Source organism: Copidosoma floridanum, unplaced genomic scaffold (assembly GCF_036245765.1).
Source record: "Copidosoma floridanum isolate Cflo_tuat_1 unplaced genomic scaffold, Cflo_Japanese_pri ptg000019l, whole genome shotgun sequence".
In the NCBI taxonomy this organism is placed as follows: domain Eukaryota; kingdom Metazoa; phylum Arthropoda; class Insecta; order Hymenoptera; family Encyrtidae; genus Copidosoma; species Copidosoma floridanum.
In genome coordinates, this window is record NW_028321896.1 from 11,494,837 (window position 1) to 11,513,538 (window position 18,702).

Sequence of the window (18,702 nt, forward strand, 5' to 3'; positions counted from 1 at the left end):
GTATCAGTTTTCTATTAGTTTGATCTCTCCTTTTACTGTAAAATTTCAGTGGAAAGTAAGTAAAAATTACCAAACAAAACTCACGCGCAAGTGATCGGTTCGAATCGGCATTCGCATTACTGAATAACAAGTTTCAAACGCTCGTACCACTAATTATTTACTACAGTACTAATGCAATTCTCACCGAATAGAAAAACAAAATACCTACAGTTTTCCATGTAACGGATGGTTGGGAGTTGACAAAAACACAAAATACTTACTGGAAAATCGTCAAGGGAGGGCTCCTGGTGCTACGAGGCACTACGTATTACACCCGAGATTCTCGAAAATTCCCGAGGATTAAGCCCTTGGCTTATTTCCACCAAAATCTCACTTGCGAGGCAGGTATACGCGACCGTTTATCTCTTCCAAGCCAACACCAACACAGCGACACTTGGGGAAAAAAGACCCAAAAACACTTTAAGGAAAAAACAAGGTTTTTTTTTTGTTGTTTTGGCCCAGTGTAAACTTTGGCTGGGCAAAAACTCGAGCGAGAATGAACGACAAATCCTCCCTGTATATATATATATATATATATAAATATACAGAGGAGTGTAAAAGACCCGACGAGCGTAAGAATCGCGCGGGGACTGCGTGCCGAGCGCGCCTGTTGCAGCCGACAGCGCGCCACGCGTGTTTTTGTCCCCCTTTGCCCCGCCCCGGCTCGCCGCCCTCGGCCCCCATCCGGCCGAGAATGTGCATGTTGGATTTCTCTTTCTCTCTTGTTTGATGACAACGACGCCAGCGGACCCTCCTCTGCGGGCACACGGAATCAGCTCGGTTGGGGCCCTCGCCGACGGGAAAAAACGAGGCAGCAGGAATGCGCGGTTTTCCTCTTCGAGGCAAGTGCCGGAGAGGATGTCGATGGGTTCACTCAAAAGAGAGAAATTTATGGGGGAGGAGGTGCCGTCAACGATACCTGCTTCGTTGCTACCGATTTTTTCATTTTCATTACCGATTTTATGCAGTTCAAAAATTATTTTGCGACAGCGATTTTTCAAAAGAAATTATTTAATTTTTATTGAATCTTTTTCACACACCCGTTATTTAAAATTAACGTACGCGTGACGCAACATGTCAAAAGAGAAGTAAAAAGTTATAGCCACGCACTCTACAGGTCTGCGAAGATATTTATACGAGTGGACGAAGAAAAATGTGTAAAGTACTCGGTTGACTCGAGAGAGAAGTGTTTCCGGATTCCGCGTCAAATGCATGACACATGGCAATTTTACTTAATTCACGGTATACCTACACTTCATGCGAGAGCTCTCTTTTTAACCATGTATACACAAGGTAAACGGAGGAATCGTTTTGATACTTTTTTTAATATACTATTTTATATCTATACTTGTAAAAATAAAAAAAAATTAAAAAAAATGTATATGTAATTCGGGCCCTTGGATAATCACGTGCATAAAAAAATTCTAGCAAAGATGGACAATCAACGATTTTGTACGAATTTCCTGCTCCTTGGAAAAATTCCAAATACAACATGTTAAACGATTCGATTACGAAATCACTTTAATAAACGCACACTCGATCAATTAACATTATAATCAACGTAAGCGTATCTTCTATTTTGCGTATCTTATCTTGGTGTATTAATTTACAACGCCGAGATCGCTATCTGTTGTCGATATGTACCGTAAGCAAACGAATTTATTAATTAAATATTACCAAGTTTGTAGCGATCCTTACTCGTACGTAAATACAAGATTAAACATATGTATAAATACCGTACTACATACATACAGGTATGTTTGGTGTACCACCGGTGCAGACTCCAAGTATTTGATTACGTCGTGAAAATATAAATATTGTTACCCGCAAAATAAATTATCCGAGCCTTGCAATAAGTTAAAAGGGACCGCAGTATATGCATAAACACACGATACGATACGCAAACAAGCCACCATTGCAATTACGAATGCATCGAGTACTCAACCATCGGTATGTATAGACTCGGTATTTTCCTGAACATCGAAAAAATTTATTGAGATAAGCGTAGATCTGTAATAAAAAAAAACTTAATCGTTACATATATGTTGCAAATGAAGAATGAGCTACGGCGAATGTCGTTAACACTTGGAAAAAAAAAAAAAAAAACAAAAAAAACAACAACAACAACATTCAGAATCGATACTTGATTGATTTCTCTTGAAAAAAAAGTCGATGCCTTGAGCTCGAGGATTTTCCTGGTGTCGATGATCTAATGTGGAGCAGTTCTCATGAGCGCATTGCTGGATACCCTTCCTCGGGCTGGGTTTCCTTGAAAAGATCGATCGATCGGACGTCAATGCGAGCAGGAAGCGCGTGACCAAACAAAAAGGATTCGGCTTCAGCCAACAGTTGGATCGTCGCGTTGATCAAAATTTTAATTTTCAATTTTTCCAAACGCCTGGTTTGTTTATCAAAGAGTACAGTAATGGGGAACCTTATATCCTAGTGGATGGGTATAGTATTCGAGAACTCTGCAAAAAAAAAAAAAAAAAAAAAAAAAATACGCCTTTCGCAAGATCGTATATCTTCATGTGGGTACAAATCTGTCTTCCTATATTGTATACTCGGTTTTGCAATGTAATACAAATATACAGGTAACGGCATCGCGACGTGAATCGTTTTTTGTTTTCCTTCTTCGATTTTTGCTCGCCTGCAGCAACAAAAAAGTGACAGGCGACAATTCCACCTTTGAAACTGTAACGAGATATTATTAGCAAAGTCCAAAGAGCCGAGAACGGAAGCTCGGAGGCGTGGAGCTTTCGCGGTAGTGGTGACGAATGGACCTGATGTCTAGCGCTCTTGTGGTGACGGTCGTTGCCTTTTTCCAGGATGACCGTGAAACAGAAGAATAAGGCATTCGTTAGAGTCACTGGCCGGAAATACCGAAAAATCTCCCTTTAGGCGTCTACAGAATATTCAAAACAGTGAACAAGTTTGATATAATTTAGTGACGAAAAAATAAAACAATATTTAAAAAATATTTCGTTAGTTTAGTAAAAAAAACAATTTTTTCCGATTTTTCTTATCATTTGCGAAGTAAATTCAGTTTCAATAAAGTTTTGTTTTTCATACAAATATAATTTTTCAAAAATTACTTTTCTTTTCAATCGATTGCCTCACACATCCCTCGAACAAATTTTTTATCAGTTCTCGCGCAATAATTAACCTTTACATATGAATCATAAAAAAATTTTTTCTAATAAACCTTTGGGGTAAAAAATACTGTATAAAATCGAAGTGAGATGGAAAAAATAAAAAAGACCATCGTTAAACAATTTTTTTTATAACCAACAACATCTTACTGAACAAAGATGTATTTCTGACAAAACAAATATTTTCTTCGATACAACGGTATCTTTTTGTTATTGTTCACTTGAAGCTTTATTAATTTTACTAATTAAAATATTTTTTTTTAATAACATTCCTCCACAAGTTGACTACACACATGCAACTAGGTGAATCAGTAGTTTATGCCGCTCATTTTTTTCTGCGTATTTATATACGTGTGGCGTGTCTTGCATTTTATTCATGCACACATAATATACATACATACCCATAAATGTAAAGCTTTATCGCTCATACGCATCAAGATTTGGAACAAGGTCTTACTTATTGCGGTGCGGATTTTTACTGCTCCCTTTCCTACGGACTTTTCATTATCCGTCCTGTTGTTGTCAATATATTTCTTCAGTGACGTGACCTTATATGGGGAATACAAAAAAAAAGTATCATCGACACTGGGAAAAAAATTGGTATACCCATCGTTTTCATTGGCCCTGTAATCAAATATCGTTACTTTACACCATGTGTTACTTTATTAACCAATGTGGTGAACCGGGACTCAATAACGGACTGTTTTTTACGTATAATGTATGAACCAATAAATTATTGGTAAGCAATTTAAAACAATTTTAATTATTCACGGTGCATAATTATAATTTTAATTCATGTATTCAATTAAAAATAAATTTATCTGTAATATGCTTCCAAAAACTGATATTTTGTGAAACATTTTTTTATCGAATATTTGGAATTTCAGTGGGAGTCGTTTTACACCTTGAGAACAGTCGTAGTCACTAGACAATCATACTGATGCTATATGGATTTTAAAAAAGACTTTGTAATAAACCTACGTAACTTTACAGCCTCTGATTTTATCATTCTGGTAAAGAGAGCACGGTGTAAGATGTACGTGAAGTTATGTGTAGTAATTAAAGAAACTACTACTAAGTAATGCCATATGGTCGATTTTATTAAACCATATGAATATCTCTATTTTTAGAGGTCAACTATAGATTGTAAACTTGCCGCAAACAGCACAAACTACGTCAACTTTTTATTATCTATCTATAAAATTAGTTGCGGCTGGTTTGTAATTATCAAAGTGACTTTGCTGTAAATAGCAATAGTTATTTGGATCAGCGCCATCTAGCGGTCTTAATTTTTTGGCCATTGGTGGCTCCTAAAATTCTCAATCAGAGCAATTTGGATTAGAGCCATTTAGTCAATTATAAACCAGCCGCAACTCATGGTAATGCTATAAAATGAAAAAATAACGATACATGTGTTTTAGGCGGCGAGTTAACAATTTATTTTCTACCAAAAAATCGACCTCCTATGTGTTTGTACTTTTGAAGATATATTTTCAAGCATAAGATAAATTGTTAACTTGCCGCCAAAAACACACGTATAGTTATTTTTTTATTTTATAGCTTCATCATGAGTTGCGGCTGGTTTATAATTGACTAAATAGCTCTAATCCTGAATGCTCTGATTGAGAATTTTAGGAGCCACTTTTGGCCAAAAAATTAAGACCGCTAGATGGCGCTGATCCAAATAACTATTGCTATTTACAGCAAAGTCACTTTGATAATTATAAACCAGCCGCAAATAATCTTATAAATAGACGATAAATAGTTGACATTTTTTATGCTACTTGCGGCAATTTTCTACATCAATATTCTACATATCTTATATGGCTCATAAAATCGACAATATTTACAAAATTACAATACTCTTGACCTTTTACCATTATAACTCATGTAAGCACAAATTAATCAGTCCATTAAAGAGACAACCGAAGAAAAAAGGCCTGAGAAAGAAGCACAGTCACACGAAAAGTCTCATACAAGAATGGAGCATTGGATCTCACTTGATCAGAGAGAAGATTGGGTTCTTTGTTTACTTATAACACTTAAAATTTTCATCTCTGTAATGAATGTATTTTTCAATTAGTGAGATCCAATGCTCCATTCCTAGGAGACTCTTCGTGTGGCTGCTTCTTTTTAAGACCTTTTTTCTTCAGTTGTCTCTTTTCGACTGATTAATTTACGTGTATATTTGATCGTGATTTACGATTTCTGTAACACAAATTTTGTTATGTACATATTATATAAGTTAACTGTTTATTGGAAATCTAAAGTTGAAGGGCTGTTCTTTCATTAGTTAATGGTAAAAGGTCTAAGGTATTGTAATTTTATAAATATTGTCGATTTTATGAGCCATATAAGATAAGTAGAATGTTGATAGTTTTGGAGGTCGATTTTAAGGTAAAAGATAAATTGTAAAGTAATTTAAATTAAGTGAGATCCAATGCTCCATTTTTAGGAGACCGAGACCCTCCCTGTGTAACTGGACTTCTTTTTTAAACTTTTTTTCTTTAGTTGTCTCTTTTGGACTTATTACTTTACGTATCTATTTAATCATTGTTCAAGATTTCTGTAACACAAATCTTGGTATGTACATATTATATAAGTTAGCTGTTTATTTAAACTAGAAAGTTAAAGGGCTGTGCTTCCGCGAGTTAATGATAAAAGGTCTAAAGTATTTTAATTTTGTAAATATGGTAGATTTTATGAGCCGTATAAGATAAGTGGAATATTTATACTTTTTAGGGTCCATTTACAGATAAAAGACATATTGTAAACTTGCCGCAAGTAGCATAAAAAATGTCAACTATTTATCGTCTATTTATATGATTATTTGCGGCTGGTTTATAATTATCAAAGTGACTTTGCTGTAAATAGCAATAGTTATTTGGATCAGCGCCATCTAGCGGTCTTAATTTTTTGGCCATTGGTGGCTCCTAAAATTCTCAATCAGAGCAATTTGGATTAGAGCCATTTAATCAATTATAAACCAGCCGCAACTTATGATGAAGCTATAGAATAAAAAAATAACTATACGTGTGTTTTTGGCGGCAAGTTAACAATTTATCTTATGCTTGAAAATATATCTTCAAAAGTACAAACACATAGGAGGTCGATTTTTTGGTAGAAAATAAATTGTTAACTCGCCGCCTAAAACACATGTATCGTTATTTTTTCATTTTATAGCATTACCATGAGTTGCGGCTGGTTTATAATTGACTAAATGGCTCTAATCCAAATTGCTCTGATTGAGAATTTTAGGAGCCACCAATGGCCAAAAAATTAAGACCGCTAGATGGCGCTGATCCAAATAACTATTGCTATTTACAGCAAAGTCACTTTGATAATTACAAACCAGCCGCAACTAATTTTATAGATAGATAATAAAAAGTTGACGTAGTTTGTGCTGTTTGCGGCAAGTTTACAATCTATAGTTGACCTCTAAAAATAGAGATATTCATATGGTTTAATAAAATCGACCATATGGCATTACTTAGTAGTAATTTCTTTAATTACTACACATAACTTTACGTACATCTTACACCGTGCTCTCTTTACCAGAATGATAAAATCAGAGGCTGTAAAGTTACGTACACTCGCCGTACTTTGATTCGCAAACCGCGAAGTTTAAATTCTTAAATTTTTTAATGACAAATAAACATAAAGTATGATTTTAAGATTGTTCAATAGTTGTTAATATGATAGTTGTTTATCATTATATTTTTATTTTATGGTTATGGTTGTTCCTCGTGTTTTAATACGATAAATTACTTCAAGAATTCAAACTTCGCGGTTTGCGAATCAAGGTACGGTGAGTGTAGGTCGTGGTGGTAACGCCGCTTGGGGTGTTTTCCGCAATCGTCGTCACCAGCAAGTAATTTAAATTTGCGCTCTATATATACGTTACCGTCAGGTCAGTAAGTCAACAAATATATTCGGTAATCTGCAAGTTAAAACAGCAGACGACGTGAAAGTCGAGAAAAAAGTGAAGATTTCATCGCTGTTGACTGTCGTCTGCTATTTTAACTGGCCAGATTACGGAACAGAGCGCCAGTTAATTCAAGGTAGTTGACTTATCGACCTGATGGTAGCGTAGAGCGCAACCTTAAATTACTTGCTGGTGACGATTGCGGAAAACACCCACTGCTCGTTAACTGTAAATCATATATGTATATCATCTAACGAAGCATATAAATTTCTCAAACCCAGAGTAAAGAAAGAAAAAAAAGCTTATTTTCTTACTCGAATCCTCGAGCTTAAAAAGAAAATTAAAAAAAAAAAAAAAAAAAAGTTATAAAATACAAGAACATGCAGAACTAAACGTTTTAACCTGTAAAAAGCCAAAGAGAGCGAATTTTGATGAGATCGCATATCGCTCTGGTATGTAAATACTTACTATGGCAGCTGACGTTTTCACGCCTCCTGCAAAAACGACACGCGCGCGCTGACTCGGCTCCAATGAAATTGAAGAAATAGTGTACCAATTGTATGTAATCATCGTTGCTGCATAAGCGAAAAGAAGGAGAATAAAGAGAAAAGACAATATAATATGTATTTTATGCAAGTATGTATAGTGAGTGCAGTGCCGTGGCCGATTAAATTGTGGTATCATCTCTGGATGAGGAGGAGACGAAGCTCAATTAACGGGTCTTCGGGGAGCCGGAGCTTGCACCATGTACATACACCGAGACATACACTCCGTCCATCGCCGGATGATCATAATAGTCATCGTTTGGACTTTTTTTTTTTCTTCGTGTTGTCTTCAATTGCATTCTGTATAGACGCTTGGTATTATTAATATCCGCAGCCCCGTTTCGTACCACTACACGTTGCAAGGTTTTTTTCCTTTTTTACCTGTGGTTCCACAACAACCGCCAAATGATGAGTCTTTGTGAAGCACTTTTTTTCTATATTGGTATATAATTATATCATCTCTCTAAATTTGAAGTAGTGAAAAATTTGCGCAAGTGAACAAGATTTTCACTATCGAAATAGTGAAGAATCAGGGATGTTGATTCGCACCCCGTTGATACAATTAAACAACCCAAATACACGTTATTTCAAGCGATATCAACAAGTTAACCAACTGATTAAAGTAGGGAAACGTTAAATTGGTAAAAATAGTGAATATTCACTAGTTCCATTAAGTTTTTAGGATACAACATTGAGATAGTAAAATCGAACATTTAACTGTTTAAATAGCGTGTATTTTCACTATTTTACAGTGTAAGTATATGCACTATTTAGAAAAAAGTTGTGTACTTATCACTATTTCAAATTTAGAGAGTAGCGAAACGATCAATTAAATTGAGCTCAAATGTATGTAGGTATACACAAACAAGCGGTACAACCAATTTGAACCTCATTAGAAACGTAAATCGCGCTTCCGAACCATTTTACTCTCACACCCGAATCGGTACCGCTGCAGATCTTTCGTTCCACGGGAAAAACATTACACGCGTGCCATTTAATTCCACAGATGGACCCCAGTCGGTGGGATCGACAACAAAGGGACAATGCGAGTATTTGAGGAAGCAAATCGACGAGTTGAGGAGGAAAGTGGACGAGCTCGAGCGCCACATCATCGACCGGTTGAGATGCCGATCCAAGCGCCGAACTGCCAATTATTTTTCCTTTTGTTCGCCAAAAGAGTTGCCGGAATCGATGGTCATAAAAAACAAAAGACCTGTAAATCCAAATTACTGTGCATTATACGGATCTTCATTTAAAAAATCGTGTATGAAAATTTAAAAAAAAAAAAAAAAAAAAACGAGTAATCCTGCACCTGCGTAGCCTTTGAGGGTAAGTTGTATACGTACCTTTCATTCATCGACTAACGGTAGGAAGAAAAAGAAAAAAAAAAAAAAAGAAAGGAAACAAAGAGCGTGGGAAGCATCGAAACGAAAAACTCGCCAACCTTTTCTTGGCGTATAACGGTGACATGTTATGTATGTGACGCGTATGCAGTCGCACTTTGCGGATACCTGAGTCAGACGGAGGGGAAAAAAAAAAAGAAAGAAAGAAAAAAAAAACCCCACCCCGATGAAATCGTAATGTTCATTCGCGCGAAGAAAGATGTGGGAGCGCTCGGAGAGGAAAAGGCGCTCGGGCTGCGAAAAAAGGGCACGATATGTGTCGGACCTGGTGCTCGTTGTGCAAAAGAAAGCGAAAACCGCGCATCAGCGAAAGGGAATGCGCGCGTATAGCGAGGAAGAGTACACATTGCAGCAGCAGGTAATATCCTATATATGTGGAAAGAAAAACGGGTATATCGAGACAATGCGCCGTATGTACATATACACACGCAAAAGAGTGCAAACACGCGTTGATTCCGCACTGCACCGCAGCTCGCGTACATATATACTTACGCATGAGTAAGAGGAAAAAAAAAAAAAAAAAAAAAAAAAAACCGAGTGAAAGAAGAATGCGTAATGAGGAAAGAGACCGAGATCGCGCGTGTCCACGTCGCTGGGGTGGGGACAAAGACGTCCTGGGCACTGCAGTGCTGATGGGCTTTGCAGCGACTTTTTTCTTCTCTTTAGTATGAATGAGCCTGCGTTTTTCATACTTGGAGTGCAACGCCAGAAATAGAGATTATCTCGTTGAATGGCGTATATATATATATGAACGGGTACATTCAACTTGCGGGGCGTGTAATCATTTCGCCAACCCGTTTTTGCAACTTTGTGGAAGAGCGTATGGACACAAACAAGCGCCACGCGGGCTACGTCTTGGACACCGTGCGAATGGTAAAAAAAAGAAGGAGAAGAAATCGAGACGGAGCCGAAGTGCTCCTAATCCACGCTCGGTCCTTTTTCTCTCCGTCGACCTTCCCTGTCCCTGGCCGCCAACAAAAAAAAGCAACTGCGTCTTTCCCAACACTCTTTCTCCGCATCAGAAAGGGCAGCGCTATATCTCCACCGACTAATCATTCAACCGGGAGCGACAAAAAAAAAAAAAAAAAAAATTACCACCCATATCATACCTATACGGCTTTCTCCGAGGGTTTCTCCGTTTTTTTCAGATTTACGTACCTCTTTTATGGTGCTTTGCGCTCACGCCGGCGTCTGGGCTTTTCTCGGGACCTCCTCGAGTTTTACTCGTTTTTATACGTTTATATATATATTTACTTCGCATTTTGTGACGCTTCTCCACCTACCTCTGCCATCGTCATCTTCTTGTGTGTTGAGATCGTCTTTAGAAATTTTATTTTTAGCCCACGGATTATTGATTGGGTCAAGCGAGAAAGATACAGTATATATGTAGTAATTTTTTTTTTTTTTTTTATTTTTTTTTTATTTCAGTAGCCTCTCTATTTGCGTGACGTTAAACTGTAAGGGAAAATTGTCAAGATTTGGTGGTGTACTTTTTTATTTTACTCGGAACAAGCATATATTTAAACTAGATAAATTGCTACGCTTTTCCAGCTTTTCGATGGCCCTGAAGTGTCCAGGATTAGAGTATAAAAGACGCTATGATGTGTAGTGTCCTTCGTTTAGGGGAGTTTTTTTCCTCGAGGCGCATAAAAAAGAGTATACGGAATATTGAATAATGTTGGCTGGGGTGAAAAAACAATGAAAAAAAAAATGCCAGTGTGAAAGAGAGAGAATTTGGCTGAATAAGCTTTGCACGCGTGCCAAATCATACAAAGCTGTGGCTCCGGCTTGGCGATGGACGGCCGTTGGGTGTTATGGATGCATATAAAATTACGGATCGCGTTTATCTTTCCTGGAAATGCAGATTTGCTTTGATTTTATATGGGTGATTCCACCGCAACTGACTTAATATGACTCAAGTAATTTGATCGGAAAACACAATTAGTCAATTTTTTACGTCTATTTCCGGTACGTGTGAATAAGCTGCTATAGTGTATAATTCGATTGGTCTCACCTACAGCTGAAACTTGGAACAAAACCTATCAATTAGAAAAAAAAAAATACGAGCGTTTAAAAAAAATAAATAAATGGCTATGGATAAAAAGGCTTTTTTTAACACAAATGGCGAGAGGCACGTGTCTATGATGTTCTAGCCCGGCAGTAATGGAAAAAAAAGTTTGGTGATAGTTCGTAGCTCCAAAGTGAGAAAAAGAGTCAGTTATGGTGAAATCACCCGTATAAATATTACATAAAAAAAAGGAAAGTGCGCGTGACAACGATAGATTAACATGAATTTAATCCGGTTGAAGATATTCAGATTTGGGTTTCTGTTTCAACAATCGTGCATCAATGAAGGTCATAAAAAAATGTCCTCATTTTCATTTTATTGCACCTAAAGTGATGACAGAAAAGAAGAAATCATCAATTGTTCCCGTCATATAGTTGGCCAGTCATTTCTTAAAATGAACATATGTAATTAAAATTCGTGTTATCAACAACAACAAAATTCTTCGTACCTATACGTATTAATCTTATCACCGAAGTTTTATCCTCCGATTAAACGTAGCTGAATATCAATTATTGGGTAACATAAGTTCCAAATAAAGATATTAGGTTCAACGCGTTGGGAAAATTTGAAATTATTATAAAGGTGATTGTCTCCAACGTCAAGTCAGCATTTTTTCCAATATTTTTTTGTTACTACCAAACATGGAAAATTTCGGTTCATCGAAAGATCATCAGTTACACAATATATCTTCTAAAAAAAAAAGGGAAAAAAAATGAGTACTTATAGACCCAAACTTTTTATCAAAATACAATAACTCCGTTCTCGAGACGAACAAATATATATTTACTTGTAAAAACAAGGATTGGAAAAAAACGATAATACTTGGCTCATCTCTGATGATTTTGTGTAGCTATACGTGGACGTTTGTGTTGCAATTTCTGATGTAAAAACTATGTGTCTAGCATTTGACGTAAGGTAACTCGGTAACATTGCACAGATTGAGCATAAACGAAAAAGTACGAATAAAATTGCGCCAACGTCAAAAATACGACTTTTTTAATTGCAAAACGACAAAGTGTGTAATATATTATGCGCTCCGAAACTCCGAAACAAGAAAGATAAGGTGGAGAAGCAGCTTAACCGAGGAAAAGCGTCAGAGCTTGGAGTACGGCCCGCGGAGGGCGCTGCATTCGCTTTTAGACAACCAGCCGGCGGCATCAGGCATCAGCAAAAGCGAGATAAAGACAGTACAGCCAAAGCAAGAGAAGCAGCTGAAGAAAAACGATCGACCTCGTATAACGAATCACGAGTTTTAGTGCCCAGAAGATAGTGTGGGAGCAATGATCAGGTGGCACAGAGGGAAGGCTGTTTTGCTCTTCTCTTTCTCCTTGTCTTCGTGTTCGTGAATGTACAGCTATATACTTACTTAGTTTATAGTTCTAAAAAGTGTTCGTCGTCGTCGGTCGTCGCCGGGGCGTATACCGTGTTGTGTGTGTGCGTTTGTTTGCTTTTCTACTACTTACATTGTGAGAGTTGTGAGTATATATGTGTAAGTGCGTAGCCCATTTAAGAGGTCGACGACTGTGGAATGTCACAACACTCCATAGCAAAAACACTAGTGTGACAACTCTAAAGTCCGAGGAACGCCCAGGAGGTACGACGAGCTGCTCTCCGCACCATATACCTACTTAAGACGTATATATTTATACGTAACTGTTGAAAAAAATTTGCCTAACCTAAAAGTTAACAATAACAAATTTTTACAGCATGTTCTGTTGAAGAAACATCTCGCTGAATCTTACCACAAAACCTGCATTATATACCATACGATGCGCTGCTAGCAGGCAGCAGCAAAACCGTAACGACGACGACGATCTGTAGGGAGTGTGCATCGGTGCAGTCTGCTGGAACTGCAGCTGGACGACGACAACAGCGGTGGCGGTGGTGGTAAACGGGCGAGGACGAATATAACTTGCAAGAACAACTTTTAAGGTAACCATATACCGGAAATTTAACTAGCCCCCAAGTATTGCAGCCTATTTAGATTACCCATCGGTATAATATACTTGAGTAATACTTGCCATGCTTGGAGTATACAGGATTCCCGAGATGTGTGTCCCCCTATATTGTATGTGCTTTCTATTTGACGTATAGTTGTTGCTAGCTCCGTTTTTCGTAGTTTATTAATAGGCCGAATAGGCGGTGTTAATTTCACTTTGCATCATTAATAAAATACGCGCGTGTGCGTGTTGTATGTGTAGTATGCTTCGTTTCGTTTCCTCTACTTACGTCTCTCTTTCTCTCTCTCGGTTTTGCACGCCGTTCGCGCGAATCGCGGCCAAAGTCATCGCGATACTTGAACACTGGCCAGCAAAGCTAGAGGATATTAATGCGTATGTAACGTGAATGTACATAATATATACTACGTATTTATAAAGTATTATTATACTCATTTGAAGCCGGAACCGGCTCTCTAAAAACGAATTCCGTGAAAAAGCTCTTTCGCATAATTATGTGCGTACAGTCATTGCTATAATTAAAGTACGCGTTTATTCTCTCGCATCTGTCTTAGTTGGTAAGAAGGAGGAGGAGGAGGAGGAGGAGGGCAATTTACCCGATGGAACAGCAGGAGCAGGAGGGCATTGAACGGCCCGTGGGAGTCAAAGGTCGACGTGCGCCGGGGCGACGTCGAGACCAAGACTTATACGAGTCCACTTGCTCCTGTGCGACATACACCCTTATACTTGTAACACACATGCACTCTGTTTTCCTCCCTCCAACCCCTTTTCCGTCACTCCTCCCGATTTTTCTTCCTTTCTTTCGTGATCTAAACGCGCACGCTCCGCCCTTCTGCAGGTTTTTTTTTTCCACCAGCAGAACAACCATAGAAATGTCGAGTGTTCGCGAATAAAGGACGAAAGGGAGAGAGACGTTTTGCGAGCTTGATGGATAGAGGCTCCTATTGCGCTGCTTTGAAATCGATTTCGGAGCTGCAGTTGGTCTGCTGCAGTAGCAGAAACAGCAGGAGTAAAGAAAGAGAAAGAGGATCAAATACCATACTCTGTATGCATTCCCATCATGTGTGTTGCGCGTCTGTGCAGTGTCTTGTTTACTCCCAAGATGTGTACATTTTTTTTCTCCTTTCTTTGCTTTCATTCTGCTTGCTATACCTTTTTTTAGCTGCATACCGAACAATTGTTTTCTAGAAACAGAACTTTCTTAGATAATTTATTTTAAAGCTCGTCCTTCTTTATAATTTTCAACTAAGTTCTTGCGTTAATTTGTGTAAACGATTTCTCTTTGAACGTTATCGCGATAAACGAGTATAGAGTTGTCATGACTAATTTGAAAATTAGTTTCATACGAACAATCACACGTTTCTTCTCGACGTTTTTTTTCTTACTAACAACCGTGTGTTTCCTTGCTGGACAGTCGATGTGGAAAAATCGTTATTTGCAGTTTTTAAATTTTTCGTCTTGCATGAGTAGCATTAAATATCGTCGCGTAAGTGATAATGATGGCTATAGAAATCGAGTAGGCGAGTGCAAAAGAGCATATTGAGGACGCAGCCTTCGGCGTAACAACAAGTGTAAAGTTGTTGTTTTTTTTTTTAAATATTCATTGATTAGGACTGATTGCTCTAAATGAGACCGGTTTCGTTCTGGGTCTGTACGTTGCCGTTACGTCACAAGTGTTGTACTTGTACGTTAGTTAAATGTTATAAACTCTTCATAAATGTTCTTGCCCAATTTATTAATAAACACATCAGCAATTGTGCACGTGATTATATTTAAAATGCTCGTCACTCACAGAGAATTGTGAAATCTCATGCCATTTGTGGGTGAAGGGAGAGAATGCACTTCATTTGTACACTCAGCATGAGCTCCTTAATTTTTCATGCTCGTCAGGTCGTTGGTACTCAATGGAATTTTCTCTTTCTTTTTTGCAGGCACGCAAAATGTCGAAAAAAGATGGGAACAAAATGCTGGTTCACCAGTTGTCATCTGTGTTGCCAGATGACAGGCCTATTACAGCAATAAACATCATAGAGGACATAGACAAGTGTCCACCGAATTTCACTGTTGTAAGTATTGATAATGTAAAGCAATGCAGAAAATTCGTGCTTCCTGCTTAAGTTTTTTTGGCAAGTTAAATACAAATTTAATAATCGCGTTAAATTTGATTCATCACGATTCCAGGTATCCAGAACCTATGATCTAGATGCAGACGCGGACCTATGGCGAGAAAGTGGTTTGTTTATAAAGAAAAAATCCAGATACCTATGTTTCTCAAAGACTGAAGGACTGCCACACTCTGTGATTGAAAAAATATCGATTGTTGACGAAAGAGAGCCGCCTCCCGAAGGATTCAGCATGATATCTCACACTGTAGACACGAGTAAATAACACGATTTCGTAATTTTTCTCAGCATTGTTCAAGGCTGACGAAACTAATTACTTCTTTTCACTTGTTACAGTGCAAAAAGCATGGCGAAAACGACAACTGTGTTATAAAATTAGAAATAAGGATTTGTGCACATGTGCGGTATCAGATATTATTATTTGCAGTAGGATTGGCAAGGGATCGAAAATGGCACCTAATGAATTTACTTTTGCTGGGTAAGTTTAAAAAAAATTTTTATTTAAAATGAAGCTTGAATAGTTTTTTTACAATTCAGTATTTTTAATACGTCATACTTTCATGTTGTACATTATAAATATTCCATACTTGAGTCCACCTGCGCTTGCGACGTCCATTCTCTTTTTATATCACCTTTGCTTTTTTTGTCACCCTTTTAATACTGCACTAACCCCTTTTTACTTTTAACACTGGATTTATTTTAATAAAAAAACCATACTCTGTTATAATAGTCATTTTTTTTATTCTATCCGATTTTTATGTTTTAGATTATAAATATTTATTATGACTCCCACTTAAGCCCACCTGCGCTTGCGATATCCCTTCTCTTTTTGTTTTGCGTTTACTTTTAATTACGCTGTTAATTTGGCATTCACGCACATTACTTAATTCTTGATTATTTTAATCTAAAACTTTTTTTAATAATTATACTATACACCATATCATACTTTACATTCTACAACGTTTTTATTTGCTGTATTTCTTCTCCTTTTTTTGTTCACTGTTTCACCTTTAAACTTTCCTACTCTTGCACTAGAGCTTTTTTGTAACTCTGGAAGAGGTAATACTGCACCTTTTTTTTTAAATATATTTTCTGAAGTTACTTGAACTTGCACTTGCTTGAAAAATAATCTGCTTTGTGGTTCAGCACATTTCTAACGTATTGCGCTAACACTTATTATTAAGATACATCCGCATAAATACAGTTTGGAGTGAATATTTCCAAATTGTGAATGTATGTGTACAATGAAATTCTTTTCTATGATGAAAAACTTTTCCGAAAAATATGCAATAAAGTGTAAACATAAATTTGTTTTTATTTGAAAAAGTCAACTTACTGTTTGAGTTTTCTATTGGAAAATTTTTTGGACTTTTTGAAAAATCACTGGAAGAGAGAAGAAGGATATTTTTTTACGATCATAGAAGTAGTGAAGTAGAAAAAAAAAATTATCATAAATATCTTATCAATGTTAAAAATCTTGATAACTGTATACTTCGTTTTAGCGTTATAAATGGAGTTTACCTTTGTTATAAAACCGTTCCACTGTCAGCGGCATCGTTGACCGCTCAGCCATATGCCAACATAGAGTAAGTGTCTCAATTGGAAAATCTGTTGATTAATTTTTGCAAACAAAGAAAAATGCCAACGTCATAATAATTAAAAAAAAAAAAAAATAAATAAAAGATTGTTCCAAACGTCGTCGCCAACACCGTCAAACGGTACGCCGCACAGGCCAGCCCCAGAACGGCCGCCAAAACCGAAATTCACATCAAAGCAGCAGCAGTCACCCGCGACAAACGGCCTATATCCGCAAATAAGCCCGGCAAAGTCCGAAGAGGCGGATCAAGACTACGAGGTGCTGAGCACAAGTGCAAGAGTAAAGCCAACGCGACCCGCGCCAAGGCCGCCGCCTAACAAATCACCCCAGGTCAGCTCCGTGCCATACGGTACACTCTCAGGCTCGTCAGATCTCGATGGAGTTCCTTTTGCTCTTAATCCTCAACTCAGCTTTGATACACCGAGTTTGCTTGATGTGAGTCGATCTATTTTTCTGTGGCTTGATTGAAATTACGTTATTATTTTGATAAATTGTTGAACAATCGGAAATTTACGTGATTTATGTCGTTGCAGAAGAACTTTCCTGTGATTAGTATCCGAACTCAGAAGGAGCTGGATAAAGAGGTATGTGTTTTGAAAGAATAACCAGCATCAGACACGTTTAATGGTTTCGTTGTTAATGAGGTTTATCGATTTTATTACAGTATTTCTACGACTTTCGGACTGAGAGGGAAACTTGAAGTCATATCGTGCCAATTGAATTGCTTGAAATGTACGGATTTTCAGCTATATGTATACATCTGTATCGGATAATATGATATAGCTCTAGCCATGTGTAAGAGTGCCTGAACGTGAATGATTCATAACGTGAAATAATCAGTTCAAAACGAGACAAACAAAACACAAGCAATCCTTTCATCGTCTCGTTGAGTGATAAAGAAATGTGGAGTACTAATAAATTTAAGTGGTGTCGTTATGCTCGTTCTGCTCGCTAATATAATTTTCACCCCACAACACGACTTCCACATTTCTCATTTCGAATGTCTATAATAGTAGTCACCATGAGGATTGTATTTTTATAGACCTGCGTTATTTTATTGTTCGTAGGAGTTACATAAATATATATATATATTTAAACCTTGTACGATATGTTTTAGTTAATTATAAAAAAAAAGGAAAAAAAAAAAAAAAAAACGAGAAACAAATACAGAAATATTTAACAACACTTTACACTACTGCGTCAAGAGCTTATAAATATTGAGTAAGAAATTTTTTTAATAAAAAAAAAATACTTTTTTTCTAAAACAATACTGTTTGCAACTTCTTACACATCCTTTTATTTCCAGCTCCAACGGGGTCGTAAAATAATCAAAATAATGTTGATAATACATATTTTTTAATAAAATAAAATAAATACATTACATCATCATCATCATTATTATTATTAATTCATTTTACAATTTCATTTTTTTTTTAACTTGTACTTTTTTTAAAGCTATATTTACACGAGTAACATTTTACATGCAGCTGAATTATCGGTGCAAGTGATATACGTGTAACATCACACGTAACTTGTTAAAAATCTTTTATCCAACAATTGTACAAAATACTATGAAAAACTACAACGCCATAACGAATAACGTATTTATATTTTCATTTTTACGCTCATTGCAAACACAATCACAAAATAATTCACATACATATGTATTTGCACATTATTAATCACTGCTTCCTCGACTTGTGTTATTTACATCATTCGAATTTTCTATTGCATACGACAAAGTCTACCTCAAGGAATATGCAATGGTGACAATTGGTTTATGATTGCACCTACACTTTCGAAGCGCACGCAACTAATTATTTAATTTACAAGTACTCCCACACAGCGATTGAAATAAATTACAGTTTCGCGGAAACGTTCGGCCGGGAACG

The 18,702-nt window shown here is 36.9% G+C and overlaps 2 protein-coding genes across 4 annotated transcripts in view; one reads left to right on the plus strand and one right to left on the minus strand.

The window, feature by feature from the left end:
- Positions 1–612, minus strand: part of Pino (protein pinocchio) — a 61,945-nt gene extending 61,333 nt beyond the window's left edge. Inside the window, exon 1 of the mRNA XM_014355200.2 lies at positions 261–612. The gene's annotated coding sequence lies outside the window, so the exon portion shown is untranslated. The remainder of the gene's footprint in view (positions 1–260) is intronic.
- An 11,701-nt stretch (positions 613–12,313) lies between these two features.
- Positions 12,314–18,022, plus strand: Mvb12 (multivesicular body subunit 12-like Mvb12). 3 transcript variants are annotated; one of them, XM_014355177.2, is made up of 9 exons: positions 12,314–12,767; positions 12,839–13,064; positions 15,022–15,156; positions 15,272–15,470; positions 15,550–15,691; positions 16,716–16,799; positions 16,897–17,245; positions 17,344–17,394; positions 17,475–18,022. In XM_014355177.2, exons 3-9 carry the CDS (start codon positions 15,031–15,033, stop codon positions 17,508–17,510), a joined length of 987 nt encoding a protein of 328 aa, XP_014210663.1. In that variant the 5' UTR covers positions 12,314–12,767; positions 12,839–13,064; positions 15,022–15,030; the 3' UTR covers positions 17,511–18,022. The 3 variants fall into 3 exon arrangements, with proteins under 3 accessions (XP_014210663.1, XP_014210662.1, XP_089448897.1); XM_014355176.2 differs by having other exon boundaries at positions 12,314–12,726; XM_089592771.1 differs by having other exon boundaries at positions 12,314–12,726; positions 17,347–17,394.
- The last annotated feature ends 680 nt before the right edge of the window (positions 18,023–18,702 follow it).

Excerpts from the sequence above, each read along its gene's own strand:
- Mvb12 (XM_014355177.2), top strand. The coding sequence starts at position 15,031 with ATGTCGAAAAAAGATGGGAACAAAATGCTGGTTCACCAGTTGTCATCT. Across the intron at positions 15,692-16,715 it reads AATGAATTTACTTTTGCTGG|CGTTATAAATGGAGTTTACC; the intron begins GTAAGTTTAAAA and ends ACTTCGTTTTAG. Across the intron at positions 17,395-17,474 it reads AGAAGGAGCTGGATAAAGAG|TATTTCTACGACTTTCGGAC; the intron begins GTATGTGTTTTG and ends ATTTTATTACAG.